This window comes from Paralichthys olivaceus, chromosome 1, assembly GCF_024713975.1.
Source record: "Paralichthys olivaceus isolate ysfri-2021 chromosome 1, ASM2471397v2, whole genome shotgun sequence".
NCBI lineage: Eukaryota > Metazoa > Chordata > Actinopteri > Pleuronectiformes > Paralichthyidae > Paralichthys > Paralichthys olivaceus.
In genome coordinates this window covers 22,223,408-22,238,099 of record NC_091093.1, presented here as the reverse complement: position 1 = coordinate 22,238,099, position 14,692 = coordinate 22,223,408, and the positions used below count along the sequence as shown (strand labels likewise).

The 14,692-nt window shown below is 47.5% G+C and overlaps 1 protein-coding gene across 1 annotated transcript; it reads left to right on the top strand.

Annotated features, from left to right (window-relative positions):
• Nucleotides 1-1,367: 1,367 nt before the first annotated feature.
• On the top strand, nt 1,368-5,954 carry LOC138407836 (uncharacterized). Its single transcript, XM_069525542.1, has 2 exons — nt 1,368-2,769; nt 5,251-5,954. The coding sequence occupies exons 1-2, from the start codon at nt 1,762-1,764 to the stop codon at nt 5,641-5,643; spliced, it is 1,401 nt and encodes a 466-aa protein (XP_069381643.1). The 5' UTR covers nt 1,368-1,761; the 3' UTR covers nt 5,644-5,954.
• The last annotated feature ends 8,738 nt before the right edge of the window (nt 5,955-14,692 follow it).

Sequence of the window (14,692 nt, the reverse complement as noted above, 5' to 3'; positions counted from 1 at the left end):
CACATTTGTTGGGGACTATTTTTGGTCAAGTGAGTTTTTATGGCAGCAGTAGGGGGGATGGAGGATTGATTTAAAAATGTACTCATATTTGTTGTGATGAAGGGACAGGCCAGACAGTACAGCAGTGTGACTCATTAATGTGTTTTTAATAGTTTTTGGGAAAATAATTGAGGTTTATAGCACAGGTGAATACGTTATATCAGACATTGGCTCCACAGGCAGTCATAAGCAAGATTATACAAAAACAACTGAGCAGGGACACAAAATATAGTGGATCCAAAGATTTTAAATAAACCTCTTCCACCCATTTTTTATTTTGAACAAATGAATCTAGTCCAAATGAGATCTAACTTGATTACATTTCATGATTAGCATTAACCTGGAAAGTTTCTGGACCACTTCCTTTGTATGAATTGAATTCATCTTGTCTGTTTTGTACCAAAATCTTCAGGTATATTCTTTTTTTCGTTGCCTCATTCTTTTCCTCTGCACTGAGACAAACTGACGAGGCTGAGAGGGTGACTAGCTGTCATTTAACATAAGTTGCCCTCTGTACACACAGTCAACTAGCCTCCTCTGGTGTGGCCCCATCTCCTTCTCCACTGTCATTCCAACTGACAAGTGACCTAAAAATTCACCTTGGTACTGCTCACATCGCCCTATTTAGACAAGTGCCATGGAGGCCAGCCGACGCTCAAAAATGCCTGACAAGAGACACTGTGCACAAGTTTCAACAGCTCCAAGCTGTTTGTCTTAACACAACCCCTGGGAGCCACTCCGATAGATCTGAATTCTCTTCAGCTAAGCAGATTGGCAGAGGGCTGCAGTTAATCTCGTGACTGATGTATGGTCTCAGCCACTGGTCAGGGCGGCATCAGTGGTCCACACGCAGATCAGGAAGCGTCCGTTATTTAAATTTGACAGCTTCTTCAACCTGCGAGTGCCTTTTCTTCTGTTATCTATAAATATATTTGTGGCGGTGGGGTATGGTTAGGGCGCCAACTGCTGGACAACAGGGAGGAGTGGCTCAGCCGGTGATCCGACAGCTGGGCAGAATCAGGTAATCAGGGCAATCAATAAAAGCATGCTTGTAACCTGGTTCTGCCTCTTGTAGTAGGCTGGCGTCCCGAGACCCCGAGAGCGGCGGACGTGTGCGTGTGTGAGCGGGATTGAAGACCCACCGAGACGAAGTGAAAGAGCAGAGACAGACATACATGTGTGGGTGGGTTGCCAAGGAAGGCAACGATAATAAAAGACTTTACGCCAGCCATTCTCTCCTCCCGTCATTCCCCGGAGTGGGCCGAGTATTCCCACAAGTGGCGCCTGAACAGGGACCTCACACAGCCAGAGAACACGGAGAACACTGGGAAGGCACCAGACACTCGAGAGGCTCTGAGAACACTGAGACTCGAGAAGGCACAAAGAGAACTCCGAGAACGCTCTGAGAACACTCAGAAGAACGCACTAGACTCAGAACACTAGAAGGCTCTGAGAACACGGGGGACACACTGAGAGAACACTGAGAAACGCTCAGAAGGACACTCGAGAGACACGGGGTAAAAGAGACTGAAGCTGAAGGTCCAGCAAATAGTGCTGGACCATTTAAGTTCCATGATTTGTAAAGTTTCAGTTGATATTAATAAAGAAAGATGTTTCTGAACCCGCAATGGTTGAACTGGTTCGTCTCTGGCTGTCGCGGGGGGAACCCGGTGGCGTGGTCGAACGCCACACTGGCGCCTGAACAGGGACGGAGAGAGGAGAATGGAGGGACAGAGCGGCTGGGAACAGGCAATACAGTGCCTGTTGGCGATGCAGCAGCAGCAGACCCAGGCACTCACAACCATCGCGGCAGAACAGCGGGAGGACCGGGCTCTCCTGCGGGAGTGGATCCAGCGTCCGGCCACCCCGCCGCCAGAGCCGGGGACTAGCTCCCGGCGGCCGCCGGCGGTGTCCCTCCAGAGGATGACACCGGAGGACGACACCGAGGCGTATTTGGACCTCTTTGAGGGCACGGCGGAGGCCTGCGGGTGGCCGGAGGAGGAGAGGGCGGTTCGTTTGCTGCCGCTGCTCACCGGTGCGGCGCAGCTGGCCGCCCACAGTCTGCCGGCTTCCTCTCGGCAGGACTACCAGCGGCTGAGGAAGGCAATCCTGGACCGGCTGGGTTGCACACCGGAGGGACACCGACGCCGGTTCAGGGACCTCACCTTCGGGGAAGCCGGCCGCCCCTTCGCCTACGCGCAGCAGCTCCTCGATGCGGCGGGGAGATGGCTCCAGCCAGGGCACAACTCGGCGGAGGACGTCGTGGGGCAGGTGGCGCTGGAGCAATTCATCGCCGGCTTGCCCACCTCCACGGCCAACTGGGTCCAGTGCCACCGCCCCGCTGACATGCAACAGGCCATCATCCTGGCAGAGGACCACCTCTCCCTTCCCCGGAGGAGTCAGAAGGAGGAAGCCCGGCAGCAGGGCGTCCCGGCGGGGCGTCCCATACCGGCCCCAAGGAAACGCGTTCCCCCACCCCTACCCGGCGGGACGGCTCCGCCCGCGGGACCGGGGAATGCGAGAGCAGAGGCTGCTCCTCGGGGCCCAGCCTACGCGCCGGGTCGACCGGCACCATGGGGGGCTCCTCAAACGCCGGGGCAGGAGTGCTGGCGGTGCGGCCAGTCGGGCCACTTCAGGCGGGAGTGCCCGCTGATGGAGGTGGGGCAGCTGGTCAGGGTGGCCGGGCCGCCAGCCTCTTCCCACGGCCCGGGAGAGACGTACCATATACCGGTATGTATACAGGGGGGTACACACCAAGCTCTGCTGGACACGGGCTGTAATCAGACGATGATCCACCAGCGCTTGGTTCGAACGGGGGCATTGATGGAGGCATCGTGGGTGAAGGTGAGGTGTGTGCATGGGGATATTCACGAATACCCAGTGGTGACTCTGCTAATTTCATATAAGGGAAAAAAACATAGAGTCGAGGCAGGGGTTAGTCCCCGTCTCACGCACCCCCTGATTTTGGGCACAGATTGGCCGGGGTTCCGGGGACAGGCGAGAGCGGCGGTGGGGGTGCGTTCACGTGCGGTAGGGAAATGTGAGTTGTGTGCGGTGCTCACCGGGGAAACAGAGCCCGAGACTGTCGGGGGGGCGGCGGGACTAGCGGAGCCTCGCCCGGAGGCTCCTCTAATCCCCCCGGTGAGCCCCATGGACGATTTTCCACTCGAACAGTCTCGGGACGAGACCCTCCGCCACGCTTTCGATCAGGTGGTGAGTATTGACGGCTCCGCTGTTTCTCCGAACGCAGCACACTCTCACCCACACTTTTCGATCATTAGGGACAGGTTGTATCGTGTGAGCCGTGACACACAGACAGGAGAAGAAATCACCCAGTTGTTGGTGCCGAAAAGCCGTCGGGAAATGGTTTTCCAGGCGGCTCACTATAACCCCATGTCCGGGCACCTAGGGTATGAGAAGTCACTGAACCGGATAATGGCCCGCTTTTATTGGCCGGGCATTCGCGCGGACGTGAGTCGGTGGTGCGCGTCTTGTCGCGAATGTCAGCTGGTTAACCCGCCGGCCACACCAAAAGCGCCGTTGCGCCCTCTTCCACTGATTGAGGTACCTTTCGAGAGAATTGGCATGGACCTCATCGGGCCATTAGACCGGAGTGCACGGGGACATCGCTTTGTGTTGGTTCTAGTGGATTACGCAACGCGATATCCCGAGGCAGTGCCGCTGCGGACCATCTCCGCGAAGAGCGTGGCGCAGGCACTGTTTCAGGTTATCTCCCGTGTCGGGATTCCGAAAGAAATCCTGACGGATCAGGGCACCTCCTTTATGTCACGTACACTACGCGAGCTGTATGAATTGCTGGGCGTCCATTCAATCCGGACTAGTGTTTACCACCCACAGACCGACGGGCTGGTGGAGCGGTTTAACAAGACGAAACTAAGAACATTTGATCCGGGAGATAAAGTCCTTGTATTGCTCCCCTCCTCTAGCTCCAAATTACTCGCCAAGTGGCAAGGGCCCTTCGTGGTCACACGACGAGTGGGGGAGGTAGACTATGAAGTAGTGCGGTCTGACAGGGGTGGGGCCACACAGATCTACCACCTCAACCTCCTTAAAAAGTGGAGAGAGGTGGCCTCTGTTTCTCTGGCTACCACGGTGATCGAGAGAGATGAGTTGGGACCGGAGGTATCAAAACCGGATTATTCTGCCCCGGTCAGTTATGACGACCATCTCTCGCCAAGCCAGAGAGCAGAGGTTGCGAAAGTGCAGCGGCGGTTTGCCGATGTGTTCTCCCCCTTGCCAGGACGCACTACGCTCATACACCACCACATAGAGACCCCCCCGGGCGTGACGGTGCGTTCACGGCCCTATCGTTTGCCGGAGCACAAGCGGAAAATTGTGCAGACGGAGCTTCAGGCCATGCTGGAGATGGGGGTAATAGAAGAATCCCACAGTGACTGGTGTTGCCCCGTGGTGCTTGCGCGCAAGACCGATGGGTCAACACGGTTCTGTGTGGATTATCGGAGGGTGAATGCGGTGTCCAAGTTTGATGCCTATCCAATGCCCCGGGTCGACGAACTCCTGGACCGGCTAGGCACGGCTCGCTTTTTCACGACACTGGATTTGACCAAGGGCTACTGGCAGATCCCCTTGTCTCCAGAGTCCAAGGAAAAAACGGCCTTCTCCACTCCGTACGGTTTGTACCAGTTTGTCGCACTTCCGTTCGGGTTGTTCGGGGCCCCAGCCACATTTCAACGCCTCATGGACCGGGTTCTGCGGCCACACTTCGCATATGCTGCAGCCTACTTAGATGATGTGATCATTTATAGTGAGACCTGGGAGCAGCATATGCGGCAGGTGGGGGCGGTGCTCGAGTCCCTGAGGCGGGCGGGGCTCACGGCCAACCCGAAGAAGTGTGCGGTGGGACGGAGGGAGGTACGGTATCTGGGGTACCACTTGGGGGGCGGACAGGTGCGGCCGCAGGTAGAGAAGACCGCAGCGGTTGCGGCCTGCCCAGCGCCCAAGACGAAAAAAGAGGTCAGGAGGTTTTTGGGTCTGGCCGGTTACTACAGACGCTTTATTCCAGCCTTTTCAGAGCTGGCCAGCCCCCTGACCGACCTGACCCGAAAGGGTGCCTCAGATCCGGTCCAGTGGACGGAGCAGTGTCAGCTGGCGTTTGAGAGGGTTAAGCTAGCCCTCTGTGGTAAGCCACTGCTGTATACTCCTAACTTTTCTCTCCCTTTTGTCCTGCAGACAGACGCCTCGAACAGTGGGCTGGGGGCCGTTTTGTCCCAGGAGGTGGAGGGGACCGACCGCCCCGTACTGTATATTAGCAGGAAGCTGGTTCAGCGGGAGAAGAGTTACAGTACGGTGGAAAAGGAGTGCCTCGCCATTCGGTGGGCGGTCGGGGCCCTCCGCTATTACCTCCTGGGGCGCCCTTTCACCCTCTGGTCGGACCATGCCCCGCTCCAGTGGCTCCACCGCATGAAGGATGCCAACGCGCGGATCACTCGCTGGTATCTGGCTTTGCAGCCATTCAACTTCAAGGTGATCCACAGGCCGGGTACCCGGATGGTCGTGGCCGACTTCCTCTCCCGCTCGGCGGAGGGGGGGGGTGGGCTTGCGGCCGGCGGGATCCCGGCCTGAGTCGGGCGGTGGGGGTATGTGGCGGTGGGGTATGGTTAGGGCGCCAACTGCTGGACAACAGGGAGGAGTGGCTCAGCCGGTGATCCGACAGCTGGGCAGAATCAGGTAATCAGGGCAATCAATAAAAGCATGCTTGTAACCTGGTTCTGCCTCTTGTAGTAGGCTGGCGTCCCGAGACCCCGAGAGCGGCGGACGTGTGCGTGTGTGAGCGGGATTGAAGACCCACCGAGACGAAGTGAAAGAGCAGAGACAGACATACATGTGTGGGTGGGTTGCCAAGGAAGGCAACGATAATAAAAGACTTTACGCCAGCCATTCTCTCCTCCCGTCATTCCCCGGAGTGGGCCGAGTATTCCCACAATATTTAAACCTGAAATGACTGTCAGGCTCTTCAGAGGCTGATGTTCATCTGTGGGAGATGTGCTTCATCACAGAGACCATGTGAACGCTCACCAAACTTCAAAACCAACTTCTCATTGCTCATGTTAAGCTGCTATCTGCTTTGAAGGGAAAGAGCCAATGAAGCAGCGGTTGTGTGTGTGTGTGTGTGCAGCCATCCACAGGCGACTTCACACAGACAACGACTACTGACCTTTTATCCAGCCCCTTTTTTACACACATCACTAATATTGTTCTAATGGGCATGAATTAATCCTAATAGTACACATTTCCACCTGTCCTCCTTTCTCGCTGTACTTAGCACCAAAAGAAGAAAGGACACGTGTTAGCCCTTGTTACAGGCCTAGTATCTATTCTCTCTGTGAGCAGATCAAAGCATTAATGCTAGACAGGTAGGGGACCTGAATGAAATGCTAATGCTAATCCTATTAACATTCCAGGCATGCCGAATGGCTTGCTAATGGCTGGCACTATGGGTTGGATGGGGATCATCTTATTTAGGGAGATCGAGCTGAAGGCATTCATCAGAGCGCTGATATCATCACACATTATATGAACAGCTGCATATTTTTCATGGGGTTGACATTGTAGGGAGATGCAACTGTGGTGCCACATAAATCAAACTGACAATACAATGGACCTGAAATGGATCAGGGTGAGACAAAGAGGAAGCAAGAAGTAGCATGCATATTCCCCCACACCCCCTTCAGACAGACAGACATGCACACGCTGTCTCTTTTCATAGCTTAATGCAAATGTTCCGCTTCTTGCATGGTTCATTTATTCAGTATGTAATTAGTCTATTCTATTTCATAAATCAATGACTAAAAATTTTCCACTGGTCTTTGACGACTTCAAGTTCTTGTTTTACAGAAATGAAAGTTTTATGAGATTGCAGTGGGGGAAAATGATACATTTTGAAATATTACCAAGGTTAATATCTGAATAATATTCAGTTTAATAATTATAATTTTCGATGACTGTACTGTATAATATTTTCAAAGTAGTGGAGGTACCTGGAAGCCTTTTAACTAAAGCAGACCGGGTCCACCACACTGACGTCTTTGTCACTGAATCCCATGAAATCATTTGTTGCTAATTAAGAGAAATGATATCTAGACATGATATGGCTTCATTACTTTCACCTACTCTAATATTCCTCCATTTTACACTGTGATGAATATCCCTTGATGCAATTAACAATGGCTGTAAGACAAAGAAAATAATTGCTCATATAAAACCATCATAAAGTGAAAGAAACAAAGTTTAAATATATACCTTTACGAGCCAAAGTATTGTAAACTACAGCCCGTGTGTTTGATCTACATGTTACTAAAAAACGACAGTGGCTCCAAAACATCTCAGTTGTTCTTGGCCTCTTAAAATCAACAGATCATGTCCTCAGTTTTAGCCTTTTAATTTTGATGGGTAATTCAGAGCGAATGAACTTCATAAACAGAGGCAGACCCTGGAGAAATTCAAATAATTCCCTTCAAACTCATTATGCCTGTTTGTATAATTCATGCAAGTGAGGTAAAAGGTTATGCTTAATTATTCACCTAACATCTTGAGGGCTAAGAGGAGAGAGCTGCTGAAGCTGTCAAATGAGGTTTATCTACAAATGTGTTTAATCTGCACAAACAGAGATGAAGACAGAAAAAAAAACTGTAAAAATGAGTGGAGAAGCATGTCACGTTGCGTGTTACGTATGAAAATGCAACTCTCGAATGTTCGAATTGGAACATTGACTCAAAAGACATCTGCATTTAGATTCATTGATAGATAAATAAGGAAAGAAACTGTGGTTAAATGTTCACATTTGACGACTGTGATGCTCGTGCTGTTCGTGCATTGGTGCGATATGCCAGCAAAACTCTTCTTCAGGGGAATTTTCGAGGAGGACGATCACATTGAGTCAGCGTGAACAGCCCAGCAACGCTTACATTGTGAAGGATATTATTATTACAATTATATTTATAGGGTCGCATTTCATGAACCCCTCATTACGAAGATGAATGCACTTTTGAGAATTTGGTGATTAAAAACTATACTGGTCAGATGAATCATTGGTCAAAATGTTCTTGACGTGTGGCTGAGAACGGTTCAGGCCTGATTGATTGACCCTGACAGTGAGGGGATCTGGTGGCTCTGTTGTGATGTCATGGGCCTTTTGCTGCCATGGTTTGGATCCACTTGTCGTGTTAGAGGGAAACATAAATGCAAGTTGTGCCGATTGATCAGGTGTTTTTTTATGATGAAGTATTTATATCCTGATGAGAATATTCTCTTCTAGCCTGTGTGGTGGCAATTTCTGTGAAATAAGCACAAAGTCAAACACTTCTTTCTGAAAGTTTAATTCAGCATCTGCAGATGGACTCATCAGTACACATCACCTGATTGACATGCACAAATGAGCAAAGAACATAGGAGAATCTGTGTTCTTATAACTCTCAGCCCCCTCCCACTAAGCATGCAAACGTTTTTATTACCCTCCTGTAGTTTCACTCAATGGAGGAGACATCCTGTCCATTTGTTTACATGTTCTGTGGATGACCCCTCTGTGAGACCCCAGTTATTTGACCCCAATCAGAGATACCATGAGAAGCCATAAAACTCAAGTCTCTTAAGCCACCATCGTAAACCTTAAGGTTGCCCTTTCAGATAAACAATTTGGTGAACCATTTGGTAAGTCTTCCACATACATGTCTGCTAATGCAATTAAACATTCACAAATTCCCATTACACCTGACAATAGACTGTTTATAAAGATAGACAATATAGCAGTTCCCCAAAAGTAAACCAAAGCGTTTTGATCGCAGCCTCGTGATCCATGTTGATTGGACTTGGTCCAAAACTAACAAATCGGTCAAAGTGCACATCAAATAATTTTTTCTCCTAGATAGTGTCTTATAACACTGATGTAATTTGGTTTAATTTCTACGAGATCTTACAAGATCTTTACATAGTCCATGGCAGTCCATAGGCCGTGAAGGGTCACTAAAGGTTTTGGGTAAGAAAATAAAGTGAATCATACGCTTTGGCCCTCACGACCAGATATAAATTCCTTGTACTGAGGTGTTCGGCAGTCACCACCATCAAAACCCCAAATGATTACATTTGTTTTGGAGGAGTGGTCTTCACACCTTCAGAGAATCAGTGTCAAGGCCCACTGGAGCTGTTCTGCAGGCTCATGGTTGGTTCAATACCTTGTCAGACACTTTACGTTTGTTTGTCCTTCAACTTGTCACTTGTTTGCCTAAAGTAACAGGTGGATGTTATTCAGCTAACTACTGAAGCTGCAGAACAGTCACACTACACCAATCTTTTAAACAAAGATTCTGAACATGCATGTTTAATCCTCTGTCACTTTGTCATAATTACACATCTGGAGAACACTTACAAATCAATGCATTCATCAGCCCGGATGCCTGCAGTGTACTGGAAGATGTATCGAGTGTAATCCTGTAAGGCCTTTGCCAGACCCCTAAAATAATTTTATCGTTTGAAACCAACCGGTCTCAAAAGATTTCAAGTCAAGGACACTTATTGTGGAAATTCTCTTCCAGGGCCGAGCTGCTGTACGTTTCCAAGAACAATCTATATCATTCACTGTCTGCGGCCAGAGAGCAGGGATTTATATAAAGAACAGGCAGACAGGCAGGGAAAAAAATAGATGGCATTTTATTTCCTGCAGGGAGCGAGATTGTGTGTGTGTGTGTGTGTGTAAGAAAGAGAGCGACAGACCAAGATGGAAGGAGTATGGAGTACAGAAGTCTTCTGTCTCCCATTCGTTGGAAAACACTTTTGGTGCAGAGGTCATTATTTAGTCTTGTGATCTGGATAGCCGGTGCTGCAGAAGCCTAATAAAAGGGCCTTAAACCCCTTCCCCATGTGTCACTTTTTGTTAGACAATATGATGGATGGTCCATTTTACAGCCTATTTCATCTGCTGTGCTGTTCTAAACTGTATTTTCAGGGTGCTTTTACTTGAAACATCCATTTTTGTGTGACATGGTTATTCATCAGCAAGGAGACTCAAAGGCACTTCGGCTAGGAGGAAGGTGGGGGACAGAGGTATTGGTCCCGCCACACCCCTCACTCTGTTATTCTTATCTTATCCTCCTAAATCACTTAAAATATGCAAGTACTTACAGAAGTACTGCATTTGGCTCCGGCAGCAGTAACCTCACATTCTCCAGTCTTAACCTTGCCGATGGCACACCGGGGAGACATTATGGGATAGACAAACAACAAACACTCAACATTTGTCAATTGGAAAAAAAAACAGGTAGAGGAAAAATGATCAGCCGTGCCATCTCTTGCTTGATTAAATCACAGCAGCCCCAGACAGCCTCTCTTGCTGTTCATAAACTAGTCCCTCTCATGTTGTGACACTTTGAAGGGAGGACTGAGTACCAAGTGGACCTGGGGGGGTGCGGGGGTGTTGGTAGCTAGTCAGCTGGTCCTCCAGGTCACACTAACACAGAGATGGAACATTAAAAACGAGCCCAGGGACCTCAGGGTTTATGTAGTTATAGGGTCTCATCTGTGTCCGGTTGTGAAAATTATGGCTGTAATTTCCATTCTGCCTGATAAATGGCATCTAGAATTTTTACTTGGGTGATTTCCTTCCATAAATCTCCTCAGATTAAACAGAGTACTCTGTAGTGATAGCACTTAAAAAGCAATCTCCTTCTCTAATGGCATCCTGTGTGCTGTAGTTCATAAGGTACAGTAGACCCAAAATAGTCAAACGGGCACTCACTCATTCCGCTCACAGTATTTTATGCTCATGAACTTTCGTCTTGAAGCCTGGCTCATTCCGATTCATCCTGAATAAAGCTCAAGGTTTGCAGCTGCATTGGGGGAAATCCTTTGTGTGATTAGGCTTCTGCAGTGTATGTGATATGTCTCATATATGACTGCTCAGCTACACTGAGACCCATACACACCCGAAGCCACCAGCACACTCCCTGTGTGCCAGTATACTGTACCAAACTAGTGTCCTGCCCCAAGGGTAGGTCATGTCATCCAAGGCCATGGTTGATGCATTGCTCAGGGGTGTTCACACATCTGGACCCCCTTGCCCTGCCCCCTTGCCCTGCCCCCGCTGGTTCCCACAGGCTGAATAGCCCTCACGCAGGCCTTTTGGACATACTGTTTCGTAGCAGCTGGGGACTACACATGTTTTTTTCTCCTGGCCTGTCACCAAAAGGTCAGTGGTCCTACAACACCAACTGGCACTCACACACTTGAGGGACATGCACATATATTTCAGCCATGTATGTAAAAAGTAATGCAGTCACATATATTTGAAAATACTCCATACATGCAGTAAATGCCTGCGCTTTGAGAAGTAACAGAGCCATGCCGTCAAGGCCTTACCTAGATTTGTTACGTGCACACACACACATACACTGTTCCCAATAGCTGTACGCTAAAGGACCATAGGGAAGATGTTGACCCTGTTTGAGAAGAGCAACCCCTGAGTGTGTCTGCAATACAACTACATCAGCAGAAAGCTTGCCACAAGGTATAAAGTATGTCCAGCAAAGCAATTGTATATGCAGAAGAGTTTTTCAAAGACAGCTGAGAGCCTTGAGGCAGTGAGTGTAGAGGCGGGTCGACAACTCAACATGTTATCTACATGTAAACATGTTTAAGGGTTTTTAAATGAAAGAACAAAAACATTTTATAGAGATTTAGGCCACACTTATAATTTGATTCTGTCTTTGTTTTATGGTTTGGATAAACTAAAGGATACATACTTAGCAAATAATTATTTATTTTTGTTGTAATTAAGAAGCTGAAGATTTCAGAATGCGCTGTGCGCTCGCTATGTCTGAAAGACATCTGGAGAGATGTCATAAAGAGGTACCAAGAGCACTTATTGTAATACCAGCTGGCAGATTTACAATGATGGATCATTTTAGATAGCTTGGTATGAAGTGCTCCAGTGGTTTGAAGGAGAGAAAGAGCGAAAGACAGATGGAAAGGGTGAAAAAAGAGAGAGAGAAAGAATTCTTTAATTCTTCAGCAGTCTTTAGATATCTCTGGCCAGAGATTTTCCCCTGGATTAGGTCATTTATTGATCCAACACTACAATGGCAGCTGGGTTAAAGTCAGAAGAAAACTGTAAAAGTTGAAAATAATCTTCATGAAATACTACACAGCTCTTTGACACATCATTTTTATCATGTTGCTTTGTTTGCTTTAAGTTTAATTACTTGATATTAAGTAATTAAATATGACGAGTCAATAATAACTCACTGTATGTGTGGCACAAAACATGCAAATGCAAGATAATTAACCCTTCATTTGGGAGTACGGTGGAATGTTTGAGATAGTATTAACAATACAACTCATTGTTTCCTCCACCACAATGAATCATCCAATTATACCTCTTCCTATGGTTTAAAGGGGACTTTGGAAATACACATGGAGACATCAGGTCATAATACAATTTGGAGACAGCCTGCCCGTGAGCATAATGGAATATTGTCAGTCAGCGGGAGCGAGACTGGAATTAATTCAATTTGTCACAGTGACAATTTGGACTTTGATGAAAAAGGGCTCGCGGAAGATGGCTTTGGTGCTAATGCGTATTGTTTGAGTGTAAAGTAAAAACTGACGAGTCTCTGTGGTTGTCAGCGAGTCTGCTTTTATTGAGTATAATTCAGTCTCTGCAACATCTCTGCAGGACTTTTCAGTGAACAACCACAGGCCGCTGATGATGCGAGTTGTATTTCAGCAGAAATATTCAAAATGATGTGCATTAGGTTTTTTTGTGTGTCTGAGAAACAAAAACTCAACAAATAAAAGGGACAATTACAGATAATGAACTCATCCTAAATCAAAGCTGTTACACAGCAGCTTGAGTTCATTAGGCTGAATGCAGAAGTTGGACAATAGGCGGAGCTCATATAATACCTCTGTTTATCTCTGAAGCCAACGTAGGAAAAACGCTCCCAGATTTCTTTTCTCCTCAACTCCTCCAAATCATCCAACTCCACTGCCTCCCTTTTGGTTCTGTGACTATCCTCCAATCCTTTACAATAAGCCCTCCTCAGAGTGCTTAGTAATATGATGATGCTGTATGTCTAAAACTAGGTGGTATAAAACAATAGCTCCATGCTTTTAAAAAACTGGAAAAGGAGGGCCCTTACAGAGGCTCTGTTCAACCATACATCACCGTATGGATGCAGGACAGGGAAATATGCTGACATCAGGCCTCTATCTACCTTTCTTACCCTCCATGGACACTTCATAAAACAAACAGCGGGTGTAAATTTAGAGGATGCAGCCGTAAACAATAGGCCGCTGGGAAAAGTTTAGAGAGTTCAGCTCGGATAACAGTTTAGCCAGGAGAACCTGCTGATGATAAATAGGTTTGTTTGTCACCTTTCTTCCCTCTCCGGGGAACAATGATATGGATCACAGAGGGAGAGGGGAAGGGGATGCGGGGAGGGGGAAAGAAAAACAGCATCCTAAATAGAACCGTATTACAGGCAGCACAGAAAATAACTGGTCTGCTGAACCTTTAACAATCCCCGTAATGTGACGTGCCAGATTTTGTTTTTAAACATTGCCGACAGGAGCTATTTTTTCGGCTCTCATGTCAAGACAAGAGTCCATATTTTAACCAAATCATATAGTAGAATCAGAGGACTGAATTAAAAATATCCCTTATAGCAGGTACGTATATCAAGATGCACAAGAGCATGCACAGGAAATCCACACTGCACACACATGCTTTGAGTTATAATAGCCTTACGAGCGATTCTAACTATGTATACAGAGAACAAACAAGGTCCCTGGAGATGTGAAATGCACTGTTCATTCAGTTCAGAACACAAAATAACTTTACAACTAATGCATCACTGTTCCTGAAAAATGAATTATTGTGTGTAATGAAGGAGCATATGAGCGAGAGCGGTAGACGGAGAGAGGAAGAGTGAGAGAGAGAGAGAGAGAGAGAGAGAAAAACAGTGTCTGCAAGTGTGCTGCACCTTTCAGAGAACCTCAGGGGGAGTGTGGTGTTTTAGATAATGACAGGTCCCTTGTATTTGTTGATGCCTAGCTCTGCATTATGCCATGAACAAAACCTCATCACCATTCTCAGCTTGGCTGTTGTCATCTATCAGCAACACACACTGAATAGATAAACACAGTCGCTGTGAGGCTATAAAGCATTCAGAAATTAGGTGTGATGTCGACGATAGTGTGTGTGTGTGTGTGTGTGTGTGTGCATGTGTGTGTGCATGCAGACTTTACCGATGCTTCGTCATTTCACAGATTCAGCCCGAAGATCACGGCTGTGTAAAATAACATCACTGTGTATTTTACTGCTATCACAGGCTGTGCAGAACAAAATATATAGACATACGCCCCCCGACTCTCGCACACACCAAATGATGTATAACTCTCTGTGAAAGGCTACTTGTCAAATTTTGTTTTCAGTGAAACAAGCCAGATGTTGCATATAGCGACAAACAGAACTGAAAATTAAACGGTCTAAATTAGTGAGAAGAAATTTCCATGAAATTTTATGCAGGGATGGATCCAGACTTTTTATTTCACTTTCTTTAATATTGTAAAACAGGGTGTTTTCAACAATTTATGAATTTTTCATAGAACAATTCATTGATCC